Source organism: Canis aureus, chromosome 32 (assembly GCF_053574225.1).
Source record: "Canis aureus isolate CA01 chromosome 32, VMU_Caureus_v.1.0, whole genome shotgun sequence".
In the NCBI taxonomy this organism is placed as follows: Eukaryota; Metazoa; Chordata; class Mammalia; order Carnivora; family Canidae; genus Canis; species Canis aureus.
Window position 1 is genome coordinate 21,841,400 of NC_135642.1, and position 27,085 is coordinate 21,868,484.

Genomic DNA, 27,085 nt, shown 5'->3' on the forward strand with positions numbered 1-27,085 from the left:
GGTTTGCCGGGCTTCCTGGCCCGCCCCCGCCCCCTGCTCCCGCTCCCCTTCCCGCCGCCCCGCCGCCCCGCCCGCCGGTCCCTCCGGGCTGCTCGGGCGCCGCCACTGCTGTCCCCAACGCGTCCCGCCAGCCGGGGCAGAGGGCAGCGTGACTCACGGCGCTGCCACCAGCCCACGGCCTGCCCGCCCCGTATAAAGGCTGCCGGGCGGCGGCGGCGAGCCGGGCCGGGCCGGGCCGAGGCGCGCAGAGCATGGCCGGGGGCGCGGAGCGAGGCCGCGGGGGCGCGGGCTGCGGGCTGCGGGGCGCGCTGGCGGCCGTGGCGCTGCTGGCGGCGCTCAACGCCGCGGGCACCGTGTTCGCGCTGTGCCAGTGGCGCGGGCTGAGCGCGGCGGTGCGGGCGCTGGAGGCCCAGCGGGGCCGCGAGCGGCGCGAGGACAGCGCCCTGCGCTCCTTCCTGGCCGAGCTGAGCCGCGCGCCGCCCCCGCCGCCCCCGCCGCCCCCGCCGCCCCCGGACCCCGCCGGCGCCGCGCGCAACAAGCGCAGCCACGGCGGGGAGCCCGCGCCGCACCTCCGCGCCGAGAGCCACGACATGCTGATGCTGATGACCTACTCCATGGTGCCGGTAGGCGGGGGCCCGGCTCCCCGTGGCGCCTCCGCCGGGGCGGGCGGCGGGCAGGGCGGGGAGACGGGCCCCGACGGACGGCGAGGCGCCGAGAGGGAGGCCCGGCGGGGGCTGGCACCCGGGCGGGCGCCCCTGCACCTGAGCCCGCGGAGGTCCGTGCGAGGGGGAGGGGGTCAGGGGCTGTCTTCCCCCTCGGGCATCCTTGGGTGTGCAGGTAAATGCAGGTGAACCCGCGTCGGCGGCGTCCGGGACAGTCCACTTGCGCCCCTGACTTCGGAAGAGAGCGCTCGCAGCCTGGCGTGAGGGGAGCCTCGCGCTCCGGGCCCGGGCCCCGCGGAGAGCGCACATTTCGGAGAGTCTTCCCCTGGCTTGTCCAGGGCTCCGGCCTCTCACCTGGCCTCCCACCATCCTCGTGAGGTTGGGTGAAGCGAAAACAGCCCCAATTTTACCGAGTCGCCTGGAATCTTGGTGCTGCTGATAAAGTTGCTCTTGGGTCTTAAAGCGCTTTCCAGATGGAAGAGATCAAAATAGAGAAATTTTCTTGAAATCCACTGAGGAAGCCCACGTTCTCCTACGGGCTCCAGCGGGTCTATGGAACCCCAGAGATTACCAGTGTGCACTCAGGGGGCGTGGAGCGAGGGAGAGTCCCTAGCTTTCCATTAGATTTTCATTAGAATTGCACTCCCCCAAAAAAGGTTTAAGAAACTCTGCTCCAAGTCTTTAGAGTAAAGCCTCAAAAATCTTTTTTTTTTTTTTTTTTTTACAGTTCAAAGTTTGCTTTTGCGGATTTTTAACTCAATAATTATCTAACAATTGCATTTAGATCACCTTGCAGGTCCCCATTCCATTCATTACCCATTTCAACCACAATGGTCTTATTTCATTTTATAACGACAAAGATTTCAATTCTGTCACCCCCAAGTCAAGTGTGAGCTGTACTTCGGAATCCTAGGTATTCTGAAGATAAACTCACTTAAAGCTTCTGTATCATAGAAGCTTTTAAATATCTTATATGACCTGAAATGCTTTTACAACTACATCATGGAAATGTGGCATACTGCAAATACATCTTTTCAGAGAGATCAAAATCTCTATTCCTGTTTTTTTTTTTTTTTTTACTTGTGTCATCATTTAAAAATCTGGGACCAAGTAAAGAATTTTCAAAAGACCTCTGTAGGGGCACCTGAGTGGCTCAGTTAGTTTAAGCATCTGCCTTAGGCTCAGGTCATGAACCCAGAGTTCTGGGATTGAGCCCCAGTTGAGCCTGCTTCTCCCGTCTCAGTCTCCCCCTGCTTGCACTCTCTCACTCTGTGTCAAATAAATAAATAAAATCTTAAAAGAAAAAAAAAAGACTTTTGTAAAATGAAGAAATCTCCTTTCAGGGAATTTATTCTTTCTCTTGGCTCTCTACCATGCATTTTGAGGGTTTTTTGAAACCCTTCAGGAAGGATGCATCTGAGCATCAACATTTTATATTTTTAATCCTGCTTTTAAGGTAGAAGCCTATGTATTGCAGTCTGTTCAGTCACTAACGCAAGAGAACAGAGAGACCCATTTCTGTGTCAGTCTGAAAGCTGGATTTAACTATCACCACCTGCTCTGTTATAGATCAGAGAGCAGAAACATCACATTTGTCAGGCTGAGAAGCGTTCATAGATTATCACCAACTCACCCCCCATTTCTAATGGATATGCTTTCACCTTATAGCATCATTGAGGGAATTTCCATGCAGATCAGGATAAAGTAGCTGTCATATTGCCGGCTTCCCCATTGGGAGTAGTTCTCAAGCAGTAGGCTAGGGGGTCACCTGGAAGCACATTGAAATGCAGATTCCGTGGTCCCACTGTCACACTTACAAAGTGATCATCTCCAGAATTGTCTTCCTTAAGAAGTCGCCTGATCCCCATTCCCCCACCTTCCCACCCCCTTGGTGAGCTTGATACAAGCGATCCAGGTGCCACTTTGAGAAATTGCTGTAGATCACTGCTTCTCTACTTTAATATGTATACGAATATCTTGATGGTCTTGTTCAAATGCAGATTCTGACTCAGAAGGTCTAATTTCAGGCTGGAGATCCCACATACCAGTGCTGCTGGTTTGAGGACCACAATCTGAATAGCATGGTTCAAGAGCAGTAGTTGCACATTGAAATCACATGGGGGGCTCTAACAGGACTGTATGCAGATCCCACCACCAGAGACTGAATTCACCGTTAGAGGTGCGGTCTGGCATGCCTGGACGTTGGCATGCCTTCTTGCTGACAGTGAGCAGCATGAAGCATCTTACTCCCACCAGGTCTCTTTTGAGGCCTCTGCTCAAAGCAGAGGAGCCCATTTTATTGCTGAAAGGCTTTTACTTTATTCTAGCAATATTCTCACTCATCTTTGCAAAATTTTCTCCATTTTTCTCAGAATAGAGAATAATTCACACGAGGAAACAGTGTTTTAAAAACCACTTTTTGGGTGCCTGGGTGGCTCTGTTGGTTAAATTCTGCCTTGGCTGGAGTGGAGATCTCTGGGTCCTGTGATAGAGCCCCACCTCTGGCTCCCTGCTCATCAGGGAGCCTGCTTCTCTCTCTACCCCTCCCCCCAACTCATGCCCCCCCTTAAATAAATAAATAAATAAATAAATAAATAAATAAATAATCTTTTTTTTTTTAAAGCACCTTCAAGGGCACCTCTGGTAGAAAAGTTGCTAAGAGAACTATTTAGTATACATCATGGAGGTCGGTGTGCACACCTCTTACGGTTGAAGTCACACCTTCCCCTACCCTTATCTATAGCACCAGTAGGTTTGAATGGGGATGAGATCAGAGGTCCCCCCACTGACAGTCCGTGTCCTTAGAAATCTAGGAATAAAGAAATATGTTGTAGGCAGACTAATGTCAGCATTTCAGAAAGTCTTCCCAAAGGCTCATTTATCCAAGATGAGCCTCCTCAAGCTTACTGACACTTCAAAGTTCTGTGCTTTGGGCTGAAAGCATATCAGCTCAGCATGGTAATTCTGATTAGCACATTCTGCGCAGAAACTGGTTGTTAAAAGGGCAGAGTAAGTAGTCATTACCTAAGAACAGTTAGTTCGGTACAAGCAAAAACATTAAATCCTTGAAAGTAAGTGGATACTTTGGAAAAAAGTAGTAAGGGCCCTGGGTACCCCTGAGCTAGACCAACAATAGGAAGCCATCTGCCAGGAACTCCTGCAGGAGAGGGTGCCTCAGTTTACTCCCCACCCCACCTCACCCCAGTCCCGTCTCACTTCTCTTCCCATCAACTGCTTCTTTGTCCCATTCTTCAGGTCTTACACTTACTGATCTTCTGGTAGCCTCGTCATCCTGTCCAAAATCTAGGCCCAAGCTCCCAGTAGGAAAAAGATGTTACTTCTAGTGATGTGTGTCTTAAGCTCTGGGTTGATGGGTTGACGATTCACATGTTTTAAAAAATGAAACTCTAAAACTACTGGAGGAAAACATGGGTAAATTCATTTTTAATGTTGGAATGGGGAAATCTGTCTAAAAATGTAAATGCCAGAAGCAAAGAGTAAATAAACTTACCTACATTTAAAAAGCACAAAGAACAAACTAACAAACACACATCTCATAAACAAAGGCAAAAGATAAAGCACAAACTGAAAAAAAAAACCATTTACAGTTCATATCATAGATACAGGGCTAATCTATATATTACTCCTATAATTTTATAAGAAAAAACCCCAAGAATTTAATAGGAAAATCAACAGAAATAGGAATCCAATAGGAAAATGGAACATAGTTCTCAGAAAAAGAAATACAAATGTCTCTAGGTAAACATGTGAGAAAAGATGTCTTGGTTAAAAATGCAAATTACACCTGCCCTGAAATATAGTTTTTACCTGTTAGAATGACAAAACTACAAAAATGTGACCACATAGTCTCCTGGGGAAGCTGAAGGAAAATAAACATGCTTTTGTATTGCTGTTTTGGACTGCAAAATGGCACAACCCACGTGGAAGGCGATTTGGCAGTACCTAAAAATATTACAAATACATTTACCCTGTAACCCAGAAATCTCACTTGTGGGAATTTATCCTGCACGATATACTTTATAACCTATGAAGTGACATATGCATATATCTGTTGTAGAATATTTGTAAGAACAAAAGACTATTCACAACCTGTGCTCATTAATACAGAAGTAGTTTAATACATCAACCTATGCACTCACTGGAATAGGTAGCTGTAAAATGAGGATGAGGAAGTTCTTTATGTGCTATTATTGGAATAATCCTTAGGATATATTTTAAGTAAAGAAAGCAAGACAGAAAAATATATATATTGTATTACCTCGTGTAAGGAAGAAGTGGAAAAATAAGTGACGATGTTAACAAAAGTGCTTTATTAATAAAGGAGGGTGGGGATAAGTTGGGAACGAGCCTCTCACTATATAGCTTTGTATATTATTTTGACTTTTGAACCGTGTGATTGTGTTAGTCTATCTGTGAGTAAAAAGGCCATGACCACAAGGTTACATGGCTGCTGCCCCCGGCCTGGGGGGCCGTAGGGCATAGCAGAGGCTGGCCTGGCCTGAAATTCATGTGTTATGTCTAAGGGGAGGCTCTCACCGATTGTTGCTGTACAAGAGCAAGAGCTCAGTGTGCCTGGTCTTTTGAATTTTTTTTTTTTTCAAGAGAAGTTAAAAAATCTGACTTTTTATGCAAAATCTCTTGGCTTTGAAATATTGACAAAAATTCCCGCAAAAATGTGTTTAACTGGCTAACTGTGTTGGCCAAACAACACTCGCATTGTTAGGGACCATGTTAGGACTACCAAGCTTAGTTTCCAGAAGTCTTGTCTTATAATCATGAGTGGTTTTGAACAAAAATGGCTTTATTTAGTTCCACCACGCCCCCCCTCCCCCCATGTCTTTCCCACCCTGGTTCTGCAAGGATACTAGTAACTGTGCCATTGTTATTGTTGGTTGAGTGAGATGGGTTTCTTTGTGTGCTTGGTTTGGTTTGGGTTTTGTTTTGGTTTTTGGCTGTTTCTAAAACTCAGCTCCACCTTCAGTGGATGGAGATTTCCCGGCACTGTTGCTTTTCAAAGGCATATGCTCTAGTTCTGAGGATAGTTCTCAAGGAGGAGAGGCCAGCTGTGTCGAGCTGTATAACGCATTCTTGTAACAAGTGGAGCTTTTTGTGATGACTGCAGTGAGGTACACTTATACGGATCTATACATTATCTTCTTTATAGGGGGAAAATCACATTACCTGTAGTCACAGCTCCTGTTTCCATGGATGCTATACTTCCTTGAAAGCCCTAGATTGGCTGTGTCAGGGTTCACCTCCTTTTTCTACCGCTTGGAGTGAGTCAACTTCACTCCAGATTTAAAAGATTTAAAAGTTGAGGGTTCAGACCAGGAGTCAACAAACTACGCCCTCTAGCCAAATCAAGTGGGCCACTTGATTTTGTACAGCCCACAAAGTAAAAATGATTTACATTTGTAAAGGGCTGGGGGGAGGGAAATCAAAAGAAGGATAATATTTCGTGACACACAAACATTATGTGTAATTCAAATTTTAGCAATCGTAATAGGGTTTTGTTGGAATACAACTATGCCCGTTCACATATTGCCTGTGACTACTTTCACATGACAACAGCAGAACTGAGTAGTTGAAACATAAACCATATGGCCCACAAAGCCTAAAATATTTTCCTTTTGGCCCTTTACAGAATAAGCTTGCCAACTCCTCATTAGACAGTGGTCCACTGGAGCAGAGGAGATACTAGGAGTTGTTCCTTTGGAGAACCTAAGCAACTAAATCAGGGTTGTTCTAGGATTGGGCTAACCCCGTTTTTTTGTTTGTTTTGTTGGAGTTTTTTTTTTTTTTTAAAGCTTGAGGGTAAAATTTAGTGGTTTATAGTTGCATATTATACTGTAACACTCAGTGCTCATCACGGTAAGTGTACTCCTTAATTCCCATCACCTATTTACACATCCCCCAACCTGCTTCCCCTCCAGCAACTCTCAGTTTGTTTCCTAGAGTTAAGAATGCCTTATGGTTTGCCTCCCTTCCTGTTATTATCTTTTTTTTCCTTCACTTCTCCTGTGTTCATCAGTTTTGTTTCTTAAATTCCACACATGAGTGAAATCATATGGTATTTGCCTTTCTTTGACTGATTTATTTCCCATAACATAATACCCTTTAGTTCTATCCATGTCATTGCAAATGGCATGATTTCATTCTTTTTGACGGCTGAGTAATATTCGTATGTGTGTGTGTGTGTGTGTACCACATCCTCTTTATTCATTCATCTGTTGATGGACATCTGGACTCTTTCCATATTTTGGCTATTGTGGCCATTGCTACTATAAACATTGGAGTGCATGCACCCCTTCGAATCAGCATTTTTGTATCCTTTGGATAAACACTTGGTAGTGAAATTGCTGAGTTGTAGGGTAGTTCTATTTTTAACTTTTTGAGGAGCTTCCATACTGTTTTCCAGAGTGGCTGCCCCAGGTTGCATTCCCACCAATAGTATAAGAGGGTTTCTCCACATCCTTGACAATGTCTGATGTTTCCTGAGTTGTTAATTTTAGCCATTCTGACAGGGTTTTAAGACATCTTCCAAGGAGACAGAATCTAGGATGGAGCTGACCCAAAGTGCAGTCTCACCCTGGATGGGGGTTGCAGGGCCAAGCTGGTCCTCAGGCCTTTTGCTCCTTCTAGGCCAGCTCCCCAAGTCAAGAGCAGTTATGTTAGGCTCTTAACCACTGTTAATCCCATGTCTAAGCCTTGTTTCAAACCACATCATTCTCTTCAATTGGAAGGGGGAGTTTTATACCCCATTAGGTCCTATGGACCCTGAAGAGAGATTAGAGGCCTGATGAGAAGAACAAGAAAAGACACAAACCTACATATCATGCCTGAGAGACATGTTTCCGTGGCCTTTTGCATAGCTGCATGTGCACGTGGGCACTTGGGATGTCACATCTGACACTGTGGTTGGTTTGCCTGTCAGAAGACCTTTCTGAGTGCCAATTAAGGGTGAGAGAGAACTTGAAGCTACATGCCTGCTAAGATTGTGACTGGTGTTGGTACTGTGAACACATCCATAAACTTAACTCATGACGGCATGTTGAGGAAGATAGGTGAGAGCTAGCTCCTTAGTTACATCCTTCAGACACTTTATCAAAATACATTTTACATACATGCAAATAAAACATTCAATGTAGATATACAGTGGTCATGATTCTCTAAGGATGTATGTGAAAGACAAGTGTGCCGAGACTGAGCATCTGGACCCATGGAAACAGGGCAGTTGTGTTGACATGAATGGCATTAAGCCATTCGGAACTACTCCCAGATCCTAGAGCTATTAAAAAGCCCTTAGTCTCTTTCTAGCCAAAGCATTAGAGGTAAGAGAAGCAAGAACAAGTCTGCTAAGCTTCTACAACCCAAACAGGCTGGACCTTCTGGGACCTAGTCAATTGTCCCCTCTCTCTATGTCCTGCCTTTCCTTCAACCTGTACTGCCTCTATGCCAGCGATAAAAAAGAATTTTTTTCCTTTTGGAACTCAAAGCCACATGCCCCCTGGAACAGTGCCACTCTACTCTGGGGAGACAGCAGAACCCCCAGACCAGCCTGTCATTTACAGGCATTGCCCACTAGACTACAGACTGAGAGATCCTTGGGCAGAGGGCCCTTTCTGGGTGAGTTCCAGAACAACTTCTCAAATCATGAGTCCTCCAATGCCAAGAGATTGTTTATCCTTCCTCCCCCAAATGCCCTTTTCCTAGGATCCTCTCTATGACTGGCCCAGGCTCACCTCCATGTGGTACTCCTGCCACCTTCAGTCATTGTGTGCCTGCCCTAATTTGAGGCACCTGGGATTCCTTCCTCACTCTTAGGTTCCCAGCCAAATTCTCTCTCCCTGATGCTTCCCTGAGTATGTTGTGCTGATGAGCAGTGTGGACCAAGGGAGTTTGATGAATTCACATCCTGGACTCACAGATTTGTAGCTGGGCTACCTTGGACAAGTCTTTTAACTTCTCCAAACTTCAGTTTCCTCATCTGCAAGATTGAGATAATAGCGTTCACTTCATAGTGTTTGTCCCTAGCAGGCTTAAGGGAAATGTTGGTAAAGTATAGCACCTAATAGAGTCAGGTTCCCAGTGACTATTCATTATTACTATTATGAAGATTTTTCACTATTACTTTATCATTAGCCCTTCTTGCCCCATTATCTCAGCATCTTGTTTCTGGCTTCATTCTTTATTGCCAGTTCCTTCAGAATGCCAAGTTGTCTGTTCCTATGTGCTTCTAACAGCTGCTGCTTGGGGATAGTGTTTGGTCTCTTGACACCAGATTGACATCACACCAGCTTAAATCATCTTGTCATGAAAGCAAAATAGAGTTAGCCTTGATGTGGTAATAGGGCTTCTTGAGCTGGTCAGGATTTCCTGGGCCCCCACCCCTTCTACACAGCCACTGATGACAAGGTTTGATGCCCACTGAAAGGGAGTCAGCTTGATCTCCTTTCTGACTGACTTAACTGGTTACTGTTGGTGGCAGTCCTAAAAAATGTTTTGGATGCTTTCATTTGGAAAATTGACAAAATGTGAGTGGAAGACAGAGCAAAAACAACTTCTAAGAAAGAAGAACAGTTTACTTCTTAGGGGTGGCAGGTTCTCCAGGATATGATTACCTGTGGGGGAACTATCAGAACGGACTTCAGATCTGACAAAACACACTTATCTGGAAAAAAAATGTATTTTTTTTTCTCTACATTCCTCAAACTCACCCCTCCCTGCTCCCATAAAAGAAATCCTTGGCCAAATCTAGTTGACATTCAAGCTTAATTTACATGCATTTTATCTGCAGACTAAAGGTCATGTTGTGTGAAATAAGCTGAAGCTTTTAGGTTGTGATTCTGCTACAAAGACAGCATTTTTCAGCCCATCAATTGCTTTTATATAGCTCTTTGGGTTCTAACAGCTCTATATTTTAAGTAGATATAATTTACTTCTAGTTTAACTAAGGTTCAAGCCACAATTTTCTTTACTGAAAGGTAGAGTTAAAATAACAAGGCCAACTAAAGATTGTTCAAAATGCAATTTGTGGAGTTTGTTCTGAATGCAATAGGTAGAGTAACCTTTCATCTGCCATTCAGAAAGTTTCCTGTGCTCAACCAAAGTGCTGGGAACTTTCCAGACCTTGCCTGGGCTGTATGCAAAAACTGTGAAGTATTTGAGAAAAAATTGTAGATAACTATACCCAAGCCAAAATGAAGTGCAAGTGCAAAATAATTCCTCAGTTTTTCAGTAACTTAATGGGTGAGTAGTAGAGTCTAGATTTATTTTCACTCAGAGGTGGAAAATGCCCTCTCCCTCTAGGCCACACTTGAGGATGTTGGAATCAATCCCTCTGAACAGGGAGACCTTTAGAGAAAAATCCTTTGCAGTGAGCTAGGTGATGAGCATCAGGGCAGTCAAGAAGAGAGAAAATTGATTCTCACTAAAGTGATGAAGGAAGGTTTCATGGAGGAGACAGAACATGAAGTGGGCAGTGTAGAGTTGGTAAGATTTGGGGAGGCAAGGAGAGTGAGTCATATCAAGGGCAGATAACAACTTACACCATGCTCGAGGGACTAGGATAACAATGGTACCAGGCTGGAAGAGCAAGGAATCAAGATCTTCCTGCACTGGGAAGTTCGGGCTAGGGAGAAGGGAATTCCTTAAATTTACACTTTTGAGAAGTTGAGAATGAATCTGATAGGTAACGAGGAGCATTGTAGATCTTTCATCAAGAAGGAGTCATGGAGAAAATGGTTTCGTAGGACTACTCTGGTAGTGTGCTGCAGGACAGGCAGGGGAGAGACCAGAGGCAAGAAGAGATGGCCTTAGTCCACGCAAGAAAGAATTCATGTCTGGTTTAGGTGGTGGCATCAGAAATGAAGAAGATGTATATCCTACAAATACCAAGACAGAAGAATGAATTGAACGGTTAACTAATTGGGTATAAGAAAGAGAAAGGAACCATCTGGTCCAGATCCATCCAACACTGAGGAGGGTGAAGGCATCACAGGCAAAATTGAGTAAACACCCAAAGACGTTAATTTAGAAGTGAGGCTAACAGGGCACCTGGGTGGCTCATTCAGTTAAGCGTCTGACTCTTGATCATGATCTTGAGGTCATGATCTCAGAGTTATGAGACTGAGCCCTACATCGGGCTCCACAGTAGATGGAGGGTGTAGAGCCTGCTTGATATTCTTCTCTCTCTTCCTCTCCCTCTCCCTCTGCCCCTGTCCACCCTCTAAAAAATTTTTTTTAAATTTTTAAATGAGGATGCAGAATTTGAGACTGAAAAGAGAGGGGGAAAAAAGAAGGAAGGGAAACTGAAGAAAGAAAGAGCATTTAGGGAAAGGAAAATATCCTCCTTCTCAAAACTCTGTCTTTGCTGTGAGAGAGAGAGGTCTTTACGAGTCTAAAAAGTAAAAGGCAGACCCAAAACCTTTATAGTGAGTGCTAGAATCATACTATGTGTTTACTCCTGGCTCCCTTTTAGGTATGTGGCCTTGGACAGGTCAACTTCTCTGTGCCTCAGTTCTCTCATCCTTAAGAAGGCAAGGTGCCTGGTTGACTCAGTCGGTTAATGTCTGCCTTTGGCTCACATTGTGATCCCAGGCTGCTGGGACTGAGCTGGCATCTGGCTCCCTGCTCAGCAGGGAGTCTGTTTTTCCCTCTCCTTCTGCCTGCCACTCCCCTTGCTTGTGTGCTCCCGCTCACTCTCTCTCACTCTCTCTCTCTCTCTCTCTCTCTGTCACATAAGTAAATAAAATCTTTTAAAAAATTTTTACTTATTTATTCATGAGAGACACACACAGAGAGAGAGGCAGAGACACAGGCAGAAGGAGAAGCAGGTTCCCCACTGGGAGCCCGATGTGGGACTCCATCCCTGGACCCAGGATCACTCCCTAAGCCAAAGGCAGATGCTCAACCACTGAGCTACCCAGGCGTCCCAAGAAATAAAATCTTAAAAAAAGAAATAGGCAACAAAGATAGCAGTGTCTACCTTAGGTGTTACCATAAGGATTCAATTCAGGAATCCATGTAAAGTCCTCAGTATCATGCCTACAACTCAGAATGTTAGCTTATTATTATTGATATTTTAGTATTTCTCAAATGCTTCCTTTGTGCTTCAGGGAATTTTGAAACCTTATAATAAAAACAATGCAGATTGAATCAACAGAATTTGCCAGAGAAAGGGCAGATCCCAGATGACTCTAAAGTTTGGAATCTCAGGTGATTGGGGAAACACACAGATCTCTAGAAAGAATGTTGTTTCCTAGATAGTTATTTTTCTGTTTATTGGGTCCAAAAAGGAAAAAATATAGATTTTAGATATTTAGGGAATTTGATTATGAGCATAATTTGCAAATATCTTAATTCATGTCCAATGTGAACTCATGCATTCATTCTTTCAATGACCAAAATGTTTTGAACCCCATAGGAGCAGCATGTTTGTCAGACCAATGGTCCCATCCAGCCAGTGTTCTGAGGCTAACAGCATCGATAATTATTTTGTGGGTAAACATCTCACCCCTAAGGACATCCTCCAAATGTTTTCTGGAGTAACCACTTATAGTTATTCCCTGATACAAGGAGGAGGAGGGAGGGGGCTGAGCAAGGAGTAGGTTGACAAAACATCTTCACAAATGCTTTTGCTATGTGCAAAGAATGCCGCAGGGCAGAGTTTTTGGGTTAAGGGTTTAATTCCACCAACACAGACAAATTACTTGCTATGGTATGTATACTTTTCCAACTATAAGGTAAGGATAAGAATGCTTAGATAAAAATCAGAAATTATCTGAAGATGCTTGTTGAACAATGTGAGCACAAAATATTGTTATTAACAGTTGGTGAAAGATTATTCCAACAGCACTCATGCTTCAGAAAACCCTATTAGAAGCCAGCAGGAGACAAGTGATTCTCAGCTCACTTCAAAACACTCATCTTTTCCTTCCCTAACTCGTTCTGCACTTATTTGTCTATATCACACAAACTAAAACTATGTACAGTTTTGGTCTACAATTTGTCACCTCTAGTCACCTTGTCTCTTTAAATACATCTCACCATTCTTTGCTATGCCTCAAGTGAGGTAGTTGATGAATACTTCTTTACTGATGAATTCATCCACAACTCAACAAGTGCAAATCTAAAGTAAGGTATCTGTCAGTTTCTGAATTTGGTTTCTTGCCTTGCTAAGAGTTTTGAAGGTGGGTCCTGGAACATTTTTAAAATTCCTTCCTCAGAATTCATGCTACCCACCAAATAAGAGATGGTATCAGGAACTGGTACGACTTAGAGGCCTACTCTGCCTGTCAGAGATTCATTCATTCAGTATGTGGTTACTGAACACCTACTATGTCCCAGGCACTATTGTGAGTGCATGCGAAACAGCTGGAATAAAGCATACAAATCCCCTTTCTCTTGGACTTTATGTTCTGGAAGGGAAGGACAGGCAAAAACCAAAGCACATAATTACCTACAGTATTAGAAGGTGATAAGTGCTATGGAAAATGAAAATCAGGGCAGCCCCGGTGGCTTAGCGGTTTAGTGCTACCTTCTGCTCAGGGTGTGATCCTGGAGACCAGGGATTGAGTCCCACGTTGGGCTCCCTGCATGGAGCCTACTTCTCCCTCTGCCTGTTTCTCTCTCTCTCTCTCTCTCTCTCTCTCTGTCTCTAATAAATAAATAAAAAATCTTAAAAAAAAAAAAGAAAACGATAATCAGGGGTAGGGATTAGAGACAGGAAGATGAAGGTGGAATTACAAGTAATGTGGGTGGGAAATGCCCCATTGAGAAGGTGACTTTTGAGCAGAAACTTGAAGAAAGAGGAAGTAAGCCATGTGGATATCTGGGGAAGGGCCATTCAGACAGAGGGAACAGCAAGTGCAAAGTCCTGAGGAAGGAGATGGGAGCAGAATGAATGGGAGGGAGAAGTAGATCAGAGAACAGTTTCCATGTTCCTTTGCAGGCAGTTGTAAGGACACTGATCTTTAAGGGGAGCCTTTGGAAGATTTTAGGCAGAAGAGTGGCATGATGTGACCTGCCTTTTCAAAGAAATCACTGTGATTAGACTAGTGTCTGGAGGGGTCAGGGTGAGCAGTGGAAGCAGGGAGGCTTTCTATATAGCTATTGGAACAATTCAGGTGAAAGAAGATAGTGGCTTAGACCAGGGAGCTGGCACAGATATAATAAGTGGATAGGGTCTAGATATGTCTAATGGTCAAATTGATAGAATTTGTTGACATCCTGATTATAGGTGTGAGGGGGAAAACAGAGGTTAAATGGCTTCAAGGTTAGTGACTGAGCAATGCAAGATAGAATGGCCCTTAACTAAGATGGCAGAACTATAGATGTTTGACTGGAGTGTCAGGAGTTTGGCATGGGGCATGTTAACACTGAGATTCTTTTAGATGTTCGAATGAAGAGGTCTTACATTCCAGAGTCTGAGAAGCAGTCCCAGTTGGAAGTGTCCTAGGATATAATGGAAATGCTGAATATGAGAATTCTCATTACCTGGACACTGGGAGGCTCTGACCAAGAATCTATCCACTCCATATTAAACTCAGGGTGGTTTTTAAAAAATCTTTTATAAACAACCAAATTAAACCAACTAACTGTATTGCGAGCCCAGAGATTTTTTCTCTTACTTTTATAAGCACAGGACCTGGCTTATCAGGTGTTTGCTGATGAATAAATAGGTACTTTAAATCGGTCAGAAGTATTTTAGAAGTTTAAAAGAAGCCTTTAAGCAACTAAGTTATGTGCAAGTTAATATAACAACTTGCTAAGTGCCTGTTCTGGGCAGTGTGGGTGCACACTGTGGGTGATGAGGAAGAACAAGAAAGGAGCCCCTAACATTTATTGGCTAGGGAAGGACAAGGCAAATCCTCAAACACTTATGATGCAAAGCAAAGGATAATAGAATCCTTAGAGAAGTAAGACTAAAATCCAGTGGGCAGTCAGGAAAGGTTTCAAGAAGGAGGCAGCATTTGAGCCAAGCCTGGAAGGATGGGCAGGACTTCACAAGGTAAGTGCTGGCTGGAAGCAAGAAGGCACTTGAACAGCAGGTGGTTTGTTTCAGCTCCAACATGATGTAGGTTGACATAAAAATGACGTTTTTGCCCTCATTGTTGAAAATTATTTTGATCTTCCTTTCAATACTTTATAGATGTTATCCCACTATCTTACTTGCTTTGTTTCCAGCGAGAAGACTGTTGGCATTCTCATCTTTGTTCCTATATATGGATTGTGTCTTTTTTTTCCCCTCTGCTACCCCTAAGATTTTCCTTTTAATATATGTTTAGGCAGTTTTATTATGCTATGCCTTCGTGTCATTTCCTTCAGGGTTCCTGTGCTTGGGTTTTGTTGAACTCGTTGGAGATACAGATTTATAGTTTTCTTGAAATCTTGGAAAGTTTTCTACTGTTATTTCTTCAAATATTTTTCTACCCTCTTCATCACTCTGCCAGCCAGAGACTCTACACATGTGTTGGGCGACTTGGAGCTGTCCCACAGCTCATTGATGATCTGTTCACTTTTTAAGTCTTTTTTCTGTGTGCCTTCATTTTGGCTAGCTGATATTGCTGTGTCTTCATATTCACTAATCTTTCTTCTGCAATATCTAATCTGATTTTAGTCCCATTCAGGGCACTTTTCATCCAGACATTGTAATTTTCATTGCCAGAAGTTTGAACCAGGTATTTTTTAATATTTTTTGTTTCTATTTAACACAGTCTCTCTTGCCTTTAGCTCCTTGAACATTTGGAATACAATTAAAATAATTGTTTTATTGTCTTTGTTTACTAATTCCTTCATTTATGTCATCTCTGGGTGAGTTTCAATCGATTGATTTTTTTCTCCTCATTATGGAGGAACTTTCCTTTGTTTTCCTACTTTCCTACTTGCAGGTCTGGTAGTTTGCTATTGGATGCTACGCATTGTGAGTTTTACCTTGTTTTGGGTGCTTATAGCTTAACTAGGCATTTTTTTTTTTAATTAAAACCTGAGCCAAGATCAAGAGTCAGACATTCAGCTGACTGAGTCACCCAAGTGCCCCAATTAGGCACCCTTTAATTATACCAGGGGGAAAAAAACACATGGCCTTGGGTAACTTCCCAAGTTGACAGGTCAGTGAGGCTTAGAGAGGTTAAGCGCCCTGCTCAAGATCACAGAGCCAGTGAGTAAAAGAAATAGAATTCAGAACAGGTGGAACTGAATCTGACTCCAAAGTCTGTGCTCTTTATGCCACACCTTTCCTATCTTTTCATTTTATTTATAGGGTTTTTTCCCTTTCAAAGGGGATTGAAATTTTTTCATTTCATGTAGTCAAATCTATAGTCTTTCATTTATGGGTTCTTCTTTTGCTTTTACACTTAGAGTGTTCTTCCCTATCTCGAGATCTTAAGATCAAATCATCACCTCTATTTTCTCATAATTACATATAGTTTCATTTGGGAGCTATTCCATTACATTTGCATGTATTTAAACTGTACAGAAGTAAGAAGAAACGTTCTTTCCCCTTTAAGAAATACTCAGCCAGAATTAGTCAATAGATTGCTGTATTTGAAAATAGGCCATTCACTACAAAACAAGCTTTTAAAGTATGGATAAGGATTTGAGGTTAGTAGCTTGATTTAAGCTGCTACTTTTTTTATGATGGGGGCTGTGGGGAGAGCTGTCTCAGGATAAATAAAAATGTCACATTGTCTCTTGTTTGCATCTGTCTCCCATCTGGTGGAAGAATGATGTGAGCACAGGAGAACGTGTTCTGAGCCTTCTCTGAGAGTGGCCAGGTTTCTGGTTCTGGAGCTGAGTTAGCCTGTTGGTGTGAGCAGTGTTTCTTGCTGCCAATGACTCTCACCCAGCCTGTCAACAGAAGAAATAGCAAAAGGTCTGGCCATTCCTGAGGGGCAGCTACTTGAACTCCAGACAGGATAAGACTGAGAACCTGGGGCTTATTGGTGCCTGAGAGGTGCCTGGTAAGAGAAGGGAAAGGCTTAAGACCATTCCCTCATAATGGCCAAGGGCAACTTCTGTTTAGTGGGTTAGGGAGCTTATTGATTTGTCTGGCTGTTTTCATAAATCTTACTCCGTTTTAAAGCTAGGAACATTTTAGAGCTAGCAACTAGACTTTAGTCAAATATTTTTATTAAAATAGTATGAATTAATGATTTTTCGAAAAGTAGGACCACCTCATTTATGTTTAAATCATGAAACGATATCTTTAACACCAATACAAACATATAAAGTTGTTTTTATGAGGACTTCATTACTCCTCCCAGAGGCTCCATGGGGTAAGTATTGTTATGGGTCCTATTTTGTCAAGGGTCTGGGGCACTTGTACAAGGCCCTGTGTAGTCAACAAGAAACAACAAATACCTGCCACCATCATTGTTTGACCTGAGTTCAGAGCCCAATGAAGGCCTCAAAGCATACCCAGGGAAGGAAATGCTCCTTCAGGAACTTGCACTGCACATTTTCAGATGTTCCCAGTATTAATTAATGTCCCCAGGCCCTGATCCCAGCTGAAAGCAATTTTACCAGAGACATTGGGTGAGGATGTTTGCTGGAACCACCTCTTCCAACTGGGATTGTTGATGAGTCCTGAGCCCAACCCAAGCTGCTTCAGCTTCTGTGACTTTGCATGCAAAAGGGCTGGCCAAGGCTTTTGGGTGGACTCTAAACCAACACTCCTTAATTATTTGTTCAGCATTTTTTTTAGAGTCGTGCAGTGACTGAGGCAGAGTGAGAAGGAGGGTGGCAGGAGGCTGTACTGTCTCCAGGAATTCAGTTTAGACCCTGCTCTGGAAAATAAATGCCTTAGGGAGAAAAAGTAGTCCGACCCCTGCTTGGAGGGCAGACTAGCCTCTACCCCCATTCTAATCCACTTAGTAAGGGATTCCTGGCTGGCTCAGCAGTTTAGTGCCTGCCTTTGGCCTAGGGCATGATCCTGGAGTCCTGGGATTGAGTCCCGCATCAGGCTCCTGCATGGAGCCTGCTTCTCCCTCTGCCTGTGTCTCTGCCTCTCTCTCTCTCTCTCTTTCTCTCTCTGTCTCTCATGAATAAATAAATAAAATCTTTTAAAAAATAATCCATTTAGTAAAGCAAGAGTAGCTAGTAAATAGCATGTTTTCCCCATGGCATTGGATTTTCATTGATGTTTGTGACTCCTTCAATGTCAGCACCCCAGTCTCTGCCTAGCTAACCCAGCCCTAACCAGCTGGGTACAGAGCTCATGCTGGTGCCTCTACTCAAGAGAGCATGAAAGGTTTAGCTTATTACCCGGAATACCAGGGGAACATCAATTGTTTCTGGTTTTGCAATGATGTTAATATGGGCAGAGGACAGCCATGTCTCAGGAACCCTAATAGGATAATCCTAGCAGCTCCAAGCTCCTGTTTTCTAGGCATTAGTGGCATGTGTGCCAAAATAAAGTTATCTTAAACAAGCAGGCACAAAGAGAGATAGGTAACCACATGCTAGATGTTCACTTCCCATAAACAAAGTTACTGCTGGTCAGAAAGGAATAATATCCTTGGTTGAGGAGTACATTCTCCTCCCAGTTGAGTGAGTAACCAATTATGAAATATTTATTGAGCATCTACTTTGTGCCCAATGCCATTCAATGCTGAGGAAGAGAACTAATGAGTGAGTAAGGCATACAGAAAAAGGATGAAACAGTTCCTACCAACGAGCCCATCTGGTTGAGAAGCCAGAGCAACACATGAAAAGTGTGCCAACAACCAGCCATATTGTGATGCTGCTGGGCTCAAAAGGGGGCAATCAGTGGGAACAAAGGTCTTTGTGGAAGACTGGGCAGGGTTTAGTTGGACTCTCAGGATTCCAGTCAGGATGAACTGATGGAGAACTCAGCTCCAAGGCCATTGGTATGAGATGGCCAAGGCTTGCTTATTTGAGCTTACAAATGCCTGGACCTTTGGCTGATCTTCCTGTGGGCCTGCAGGAATAAGGTCATACTCAAGAATTTCAGCCCCGTATGAGGCAAACTCCCATTGGGATTTGTAGGCTGTCATCACCATGTCTTGGCCCTCGTATGAATTCTTATCTTTCACAGTGATGAATCCAGGGTGCCTGACCTCAGCTTCAGACCCCACGAGGGATTCCTCTAACACCTGTGGTCTAAACCTCCAGCAGCTGGGCTGCCACATTCAGAGCCCCATCCCTGCAGTCAATGGCAGGCTGATTATCAGCTCCCTGGAGCTATTTCTAAAGGACCATTTCTATGTGCATAATAACAGCAATTTGCATAATTACAGAGAGTCATAAAGAGTATTCAATTGTCTAAGAAAAATGGAATTTAACTTATAGAATAGGTCAGGTCTGAAAGGTAACTTGGAATCTGAACAGTGTTCTAGCTGGCAAACCAGAGACTGTACTTGGGGAGCTTAGGAAGAAGCCACAGCAACATACATTGTTTAAGCAGTGCTCAAACCAGAGCAAGCTGGTATGGATGTGTAGGTTTGCTCTCTTACTTTTCCATTAATCAGTCCTGAGAGCAAAAGGTGAGGGGAAGGTAGTTCAAGAGGTAGCCAGCCAACCACCGCACAGTTTTGTGTTCAGTGAACTCGCTGCAGTTAGCAATACTCATTCTGAGGAGAAACACTTTTGATTAAATCTTTCAGTTTTGCACAGAAAAGATTTCTTAAGATTGATGCATTTCCAAATAGTAAAAATCAAATATCCTATTCAAATTCAAATTAAACTAAAGCAAAAATTTGCATTTCGAGTGGAATTCAGTTTCTTTTGCAGAGGCTTAGCAATACAAAAAGGTACATGTGAAAGAAAGTAGTATTTAGTTCAGGAAGCCTGCTGAGTGAACCTAGAGCAGCTACTCCACTTACTCTCTCTGGTCCTCAGCTTTCTCTTCCGACCTCCCATGACTCTAGGACTCTGGGTGTCCCTCCCCACCCCCTCTCCCTTGTCTTCCATTTGGAGCAGAATTTGAAATCATGTCTAGTCCAAACCTCTCATTTTACAGATAAAAAAGGCCAGCCTCACCCCAGTTCACCCAGAGTAACTCAATTTTTATTTGTTTTATATTTTGGGGTTTGGCAATTTATGTGGGAAAAAGAAAAATCTTATGACTAATGAACAGTTTGAAAACCACTGGACTAGACAACTGTTCTAGTTCATTCTATGTTCATTTGTGTAGAAGCAACAGGGGTCTGTATTATTCTAAGTGATGAGAGTAATTGTGAAGGTATGATGTTTGGGTTCCCAGGGAGAGTTGGGCCATTAGACCTATCTTTTGAGTTCTACAATGTTTGCATGCTCTCTTCTCTCCCTCTGAATTACTAAAAACCTAACAAAGTAAAAAAAAAAAAAAAAAAAATCACTCACTATTCCAACATATTTTTAAAAACTGTATACACTGAGAAGTGACAATCCCCTTTTATTCTCCTGATCTCAGCTGTCTGGAGAAAAAAAGATTCTCAATTAATGGTTTGGTTCATTACGCGCTCAACTTTTCTTTGTGCTTATCCAGACTTTTCTAGATATCCTTTTTTTTTTTTTTTTTTTTTTTAGATATCCTTTTTTAACCAGAAAGTTGTATTATGTGTTGTGGCTCTGACTGCACCTTGCTTAAGAGTATGCTAAGGACATCTTTCCAGATGAGGACATATCATTCATAGCATTCTTTTTCATCTGTTTAACAACTGCCTTATTGATGAGCATTTAGGTTGTTGGCATTTGCCATCACAGCGTTGCCATGAGCATTCTCGTCCAGGATAGCCTTATGTTAAAAGGAAAACTGCAGGCCCCAAATGGCATCACTTAGGCCAAGTCAGCAAACCAAGACTTACTACCTAACCTAACAGCAGTTTCAACACCTCCCACCACCACCAAGGAATGTAATCTTCAGCTAGCCAACGTGGAATTTCCTGGTCAATATTAGATTTACTTATAGATCCCTTTAGCTCCCCTTAAGAGAGCAACCTTGCCTAAGCAATGCATTCTTTGCTAATAAATTCCTTTCTTCTTCTTTTTTAATGCCTTCTCTCTACCTTTAAAACCCTTTCTTCTGTTTAGCTCAGCAGAGCACCCCTCTGCTTGCTAGATGGGATGCTCCCCATTCATGAATCATTTAACAAAGCCAATTAAATCTTCAAATTTACTCAGTTGAATTTTGTTTTTTAACAGATTTGACAGCAGTGGTGGGATCTGAAGCTGACTTCTGATGGCATTCAGGGACAATGAGTCCTGGTGCTCTGTGAGCTTTTGGGTTCACGGTCTTTCTCGCTGTTTCTGAGGGCCGTTGGTGGGTCTCTCTCATTTTTTTTTGTTTGTTTAGGTTGGTTTTTTTTTTTTTTTTTTTTTGCATTTGAGCTACCAATCCAATTGGCTTTCTAGTCCAGAGTTAACAGGTCAGTCTAGATTGATGGGAGGTGCTACCAGAGCACCAGTCCTTAGCCCTCGGTTCAGTCCACAGTTTCATGTTGGGATCCCTTCCCACTTACAGTCTACAGTCCCTGTTTGCTGGGTATGCTGTTGGTGTACATGCCTTCTCTTGGCCAGTCCATGGTACCTTCTTTTGGTTATTGCTGGTGTGTTTAGGTGCTCATGTTTGTTTTGTCTTGAGTTGTGTAAATAAAGCATTAGCTGATAGCCTACAATGTTGGAGGCCAAATAGAAATGTGAGTTGCCCCCCAGGCATGGCTAGATATGGCCGGACAGAAATGTAAGTTAACTCTATTTGCAGCTAGGGTCCTCCCAAACTGCTGCCATCTTTCAGAGGAATTACAACCTAGAAATACAATGGCCATGATGGGGAATGTTCCAATTAGATAAGATCATTGACATTGATCTTGAAAGCAAGGGTTGCCAAATTAAACAGAACGGGATACCTGTTTTAACCTCAAGCAGACATCTCTAAAAGGTTTCAGAATTCCAAAATAGTTCATCAAAAGATTCATTGCAAAAGGCTAAAGGAAAATTAAAGATGTAAGAGGTGGTTTAAAAAAACAACAACATAAGACTGACGTAACTCCTACTGTTCCCCACTTTCCTCTGAGTACTCATTCTACTAATCCTGTCTGAATTGTTTTTTCACTCTAAAAAGACTATACAACTGTAAACAAAAGGCTGCCAAATTAATGGCCTTAGAGACACCCCCATCTCTTCCTTCAAAAGAAGGCCCATAAATGGGGGTGTCTCCCTACCAAGGTTGACAAAACTGGGGTTTCCTTATTACAAGCTGCTAATTAATTATTCATTTAAACAGTCAAGGGGACACTCTGGTAGATACCAGAGCCTGCAGAGGGGATCTGAGGAACACTGGCAGAAGCCAGTAAGAGGTGAAAATTCTTACCAGAAACAGTGCTTCTGAATCTCTGTCTGTAGTACCCAGTCAAGAGAGGAAAATAAAATATCACGTTGTGTCTTCCTTTCCAAATCCCAAACCATTGTTGATTGATCCTTTCTTTCCCGAGGATACTTACTGCCTTCTAGCCTGTCTTATTTTGCATAAATGGGTTTGGCTTTCTGCCTGACTGGGACAAGCAGATTGCTGGTTCTTTCTTTGGGCTGTGTTTGGGAGTGGTTCTGGATTTGGGGAAAATAATACCCTTTGTATGCTCTTTGGGGACCTGTCTTATACCCAAGAGGAGTTATGCAATACTGCCAGAAGAATTTAAAATTAGAAGTATGTATCCAAAAGGAAAGAAACCAATTGAGAATAATGTAGTGGCATGGGTGGCTCAGTCTTTGATGTCATTTAAGTTATAATCCAATTCTTGGAGGAATTGAAAGCAATTATCCTACTATTACAAATTTTTCACAAAACAGAAGTTAGCTCAAGAGGGAATTTAAAATTCACCTATTCCTTTGCCAATCCCTTGTTTATCTCAAAAGACTTATAAATTATTAGCTTTAGAAAACCCAAGCCCTTCTTAGGAGAACTTCCATTCTTTCTCTGTCCCTTGATGTATACATTAAATCATGTCTTTGAAATATAAACACAGCCCACAATCACCTGAGACTGAAGGAAAAAAATGAAAGGGAATGAGGCCTTTTATTGTTTGTTTTTCTTCTGAACCAGATTAGTTTCTTACTCTACCTCCCCTCTAAACCCCTCACCCCAATTCTAGACACCATCCCCAACTGGTCCCATATTTAATATTGTAGAAAGTAACTCCCACTATTATTATTCCAATGTCCACCTTTATAGTGAATGGCAGTTTAAATGTCTGACTGGCCCCCTAGATTTTAGCTCTAAAATGTACAGAAGTGTGCTCAGTTCTCACCTGTAAATTGGGACAAATTTGTTCTTTTACTATAAATTAAATATAACTACATGTGAAGCTCCTAAAATCAATTTAACAATGTCAGTTTTTATATCTTCCCATCAGAACAAGATACAAAGCAAAACTGTGTTAGTCATAACTCTACAGAATATTGAAAAATATTCACAACCCAAGGATTTCGTGTACCATAGTAACATTGGAAATGTTAACCTAAGATTATCCCTCAATACATTTCCTTATTGATCCCAGGATATCAAGTTGTTCCAGGAAAGGAAGGACACAAAAGTATCCTAAAAGAGTTAAGCTTCTAAACAGATACTTTGTTATTTTGGTTAGACACACATAACATAAAATTCACCCTATTGTTTTATTTATTTACTTATTTATTTTTAAGATTTATTTATTCATGAGAGACACACAGAGAGAGGCAGAGGGAAAAGTAGGCTTCATGCAGAGAGCCTGACATGGGACTCGATCCCAGGACCCTGAGATCAGGCCCTGAGCCAAAGGCAGACGTTCAACCACTGAGCCCACGTGTCCCAAAATTCACCCTTTTAAAGGGTAATTTTCTGGTGCTACTTACACTTGCAGTGCTGTACAACTATCATCAGTGTCTAGTTCCAGAACTTTTTCAGCCCCCCAAAAGGAAACCCTGTCCCCTTGAGTATGAACTGCCCCTTCCCCACCCACCCCACGTCTCGTAGGGTGGCAATCTATTAATCTGCTGTCTCTCTGGGTTACACATGCTTAATTAATCTCATCCCAGAAAATGGATTTAAAATCCAATGCTCTTTGAAATTTTCAAGACAAAGCTTTTAAGAGAAAAAAATTTTAGGAGGTCCTCAACTTAGCTTCCAAAGGCAGGAACCACTCTGATATTTTGCTAATATGCTTTTTTTTTTTTTTTTTTTTAGAAAGGGAGAAGTGGGGAGGGGCAGAGGGGGAGAGAGACTCTCAAGCAGTCTCCATGCCCAGCGCAGAGCTCCCCATGAGGCCTGATCTCACGACCCTGAGATCATGACTTGAGCTGAAATGAAGAGTCAGATGCTTAACTGACTGAGGCCACCCAGGCATGCCACTGCAGATATCCATTTTATTCCAAGAAGGACAGCTACAAAAAGAATGCAGCCCCACTTTCCTTCTAGCTATAGGTCAAGAGTCCACCTGAAGGACTGCAGAGGAAAGGACTGGGGGGACTTAATGTGCCAGTGAGAAAGAAAGAAGTCAATTGAGAATAATGTAGTGGTGCCACATGGCACTCAGAGAAGAGGGCTTTCACCCTGACCAGGCTAGTAGGTTGACATCAGGTCCTTAACCAAAGGTTTGACTTTATCCTGTGGATAGCAAAACTCCAGTGATGTTTTTTAAGCAACAGTATGGCATGTTTAGAAACCTACTGAGGAAAACCACATCCCATACAGAAGAATTCACAGCTAACACATTTCCCTGAAATCCATAGTGGTCAACTTTGGTCATATTTCACACCAATTGGGAAGGTTGCTTCAGCTCAATGTCATTGAATTCCATGCTTCAGTTTAATGAGCTATGAGGTTGGGCACCTGGGTGGCTCAGTGGTTGAGCATCAGGGCATGATCTTGGGGTCCTGGGATCCAGTCCCACATCGGGCACCCCGCAGGGAGCCTACTTCTCCCTCTGTCTATGTCTCTGCCTTTCTCTGTGTCTCTTATGAATAAATAAATAAAATCTTTAAAAAAGTAATAATAATAATTAGCTGTGGGGTCTTGGGCAAGTCAGTCAGGGGAAGATAATCCTCTGTAACTTGGGAACAATAAAACCTACCTCTTACATTGCCTGAGGATAAAATAAGAGGATACCAAGGAGAAACCTGGCACAGTGTTACTGGTTGGAGTGACTAACATTTAGAACCTCAGTTCTCAACCAAAGGTGACTTTTGTACCCATTCCTCTTGCCCCTGAGGATGTTAGGCAATATCTGGAGATGTTTTTTGTTGTCAAACACCCCCAGCTTAGGAAGCAAAGCCTTTAACATATAAACAGTTAAAAGGGCTCTTATACCTAAACTCTAGCACAGCCTCTTTAATTCCAGGAACGAACACAAGCCTTAAAAATCTTCTCCACAGATATTAAGAAGGCTTTTGCCATCCTGATGTCCTTATAACACATGGCAACAGTCTGCTCCTAAATCAGGGAAATTAAGATGAGTGAACAGTGGCTCTACTTGAAAAGTAGACTTTTTCTAAATGAAAAGTCGGGGCTATGGGAAAGCCCAGATCACTTGGTCCTTCCTAGCTCCCTGGAAAACCCCACTTTTTGTTTCTGCATTCCTTCACCCACAGTAGTGCATTTAAGAAGACTCAGATTATGAATAGACATTGATAGGGAGACTTCTATCAAATTGCAAAAGCAGTCTACCAGCTACCTTCTGACTTGTCAGATCCAGCCATAATCCTGAAAAAAAACAAAACAAACAAACAAAAAAACTGTTTTTATTCCCAGAGACCTCAGATCTCCATCTGGACCCTTTCGACACTTGCTGCTGAACTTCATTCAACTGCTTTTTCGTTTGGGTTATCGATATGTTCTTGTTACAATATGTAACAGATGAGCTAAAGCTTCCCCCACCTGCAAGGTTAACGCCCTTCCTCACAAGAGCAAAGAAACTGTCAAAAAGTACATTTTCCACTGGGAGTATACCTTCTATGATCTCCAGTGATTAAGGCACCCACTTCACTGGACAAATCATATAAACCTTAATTAAAACCTTACAAACTTCTTAAAATTTGATCAGGATACAACCTTCTGCTTGTCCCTTGTCATGTTATACTGAGGTCTCTAATGTCTTATACTCAAGCCTGAGGTCTCTAATGTCTTATACTCAAGCGTATCATCAATAGGTTAAAGAAGCCTTCCCAGGTCCCACTTCAGAGAATCTAAATTGGCCACAAGTTAGAGCCTGATTGGGTGTTCTGAAAAAGACAGCCCTCAAGCCCCATTGGAAAGGGGATCTTACCAAGTGCGCCTGACCACTGACACTGCTGCAAAACTAGAAGGTATTGGAAAGTAACTCCCACTATTATTATTCCAATGTCCACCTTGATAGTCAATGGCTGTTTAAATTTGTGGGTACACATCACACGGCTAAAGAAGATTCCACCTGTACAGAATCTGGAGACCTCTAAATCAGATTGACAAGGAAATAAAGCAGCTGAAATCAAGGTGGGCTGCTTCCACACAAGAGGACAGATCAAAACTTCATACTTTAAGCATTAGATCCTTTCTCTTTATTTTCCTTCCCTTTACCCTGGCTTTGGCCTGGAAAAATAACACCCTCATTTTTCTTTCTCAGGCGATTATCAGGGTGAGTAACCTCTGGAATTTAGAACAACCTTTTATTTCGGCCAGAAGATTCTCTAATTGCCCTACTTCCCTGGTTAGGGATAAATATAGAGACTAACTTCATAATTCTTGAAATTATTGCAGAATCTGATGCCAAGATCCTTGGATTTTAGATTCTCTAGCCAACAAAGATCCTTAGGTTCTCTGGCCAAAGTTGTTCTTGATAAAAAAATAACCTTTGGCTCCCTTTGAGTGGAGCAGGGAGGTGTCTGTGCTGTGGCCACCACCACCCACTGTAATGGATGAACGCTTCTGGAAAAGCTGAAACTCAGTTATGTAAGATCACTGAGCAAGCCACTTTGAGGCAGGAGGGGAAGGAAGATGCAGGAGACAAGTTAACCAAAGTAAAGCCATTTTGGCTGACCCTTAACTTAAAAGTCAGAAGGTCATAAAAAAAGAGTCATAGGATCTAACTCATGGAAGACCACCAGACCCCACTCCCTCTAGCGGTAAAAGCCACAAAGCCTGGACATTTTAAAAATTACTCCCTGTAGGTAATTGCACAACCCAAGGACAATGGAAAAATTAACCGCCCGATGTCAATGATAAACCCAAAGTTAAAGAGTAAGCCCCTCCAACTAGTTGGCTAGCTAACTTAAAAATGTAGAAAGCCTTTTGTTAGAGGCATAGGAGGATCCTTTTCCCCCTCTAGGAGGAGAGACTGCTACGTTGTGAAGATGCTTCTGTTGTTTCTGACTTCTATACTTGATAAATCTTTGTCACATCTTCTAAATGACTTGCTCTTGAATTCTTTCTCAAGCAAAGCCAAGAACTTCAT

General features: G+C 42.7%; 1 protein-coding gene across 1 annotated transcript in view; it reads left to right on the forward strand.

Annotated features, from left to right (window-relative positions):
* Nucleotides 1-125: 125 nt before the first annotated feature.
* The window catches only part of GLDN (gliomedin), a 63,845-nt gene continuing 36,885 nt past the window's right edge, over nt 126-27,085 (forward strand). Inside the window, exon 1 of the mRNA XM_077881103.1 lies at nt 126-623. Within this exon, the coding sequence (XP_077737229.1) occupies nt 252-623 (372 nt within the window). The 5' untranslated portion in view covers nt 126-251. The remainder of the gene's footprint in view (nt 624-27,085) is intronic.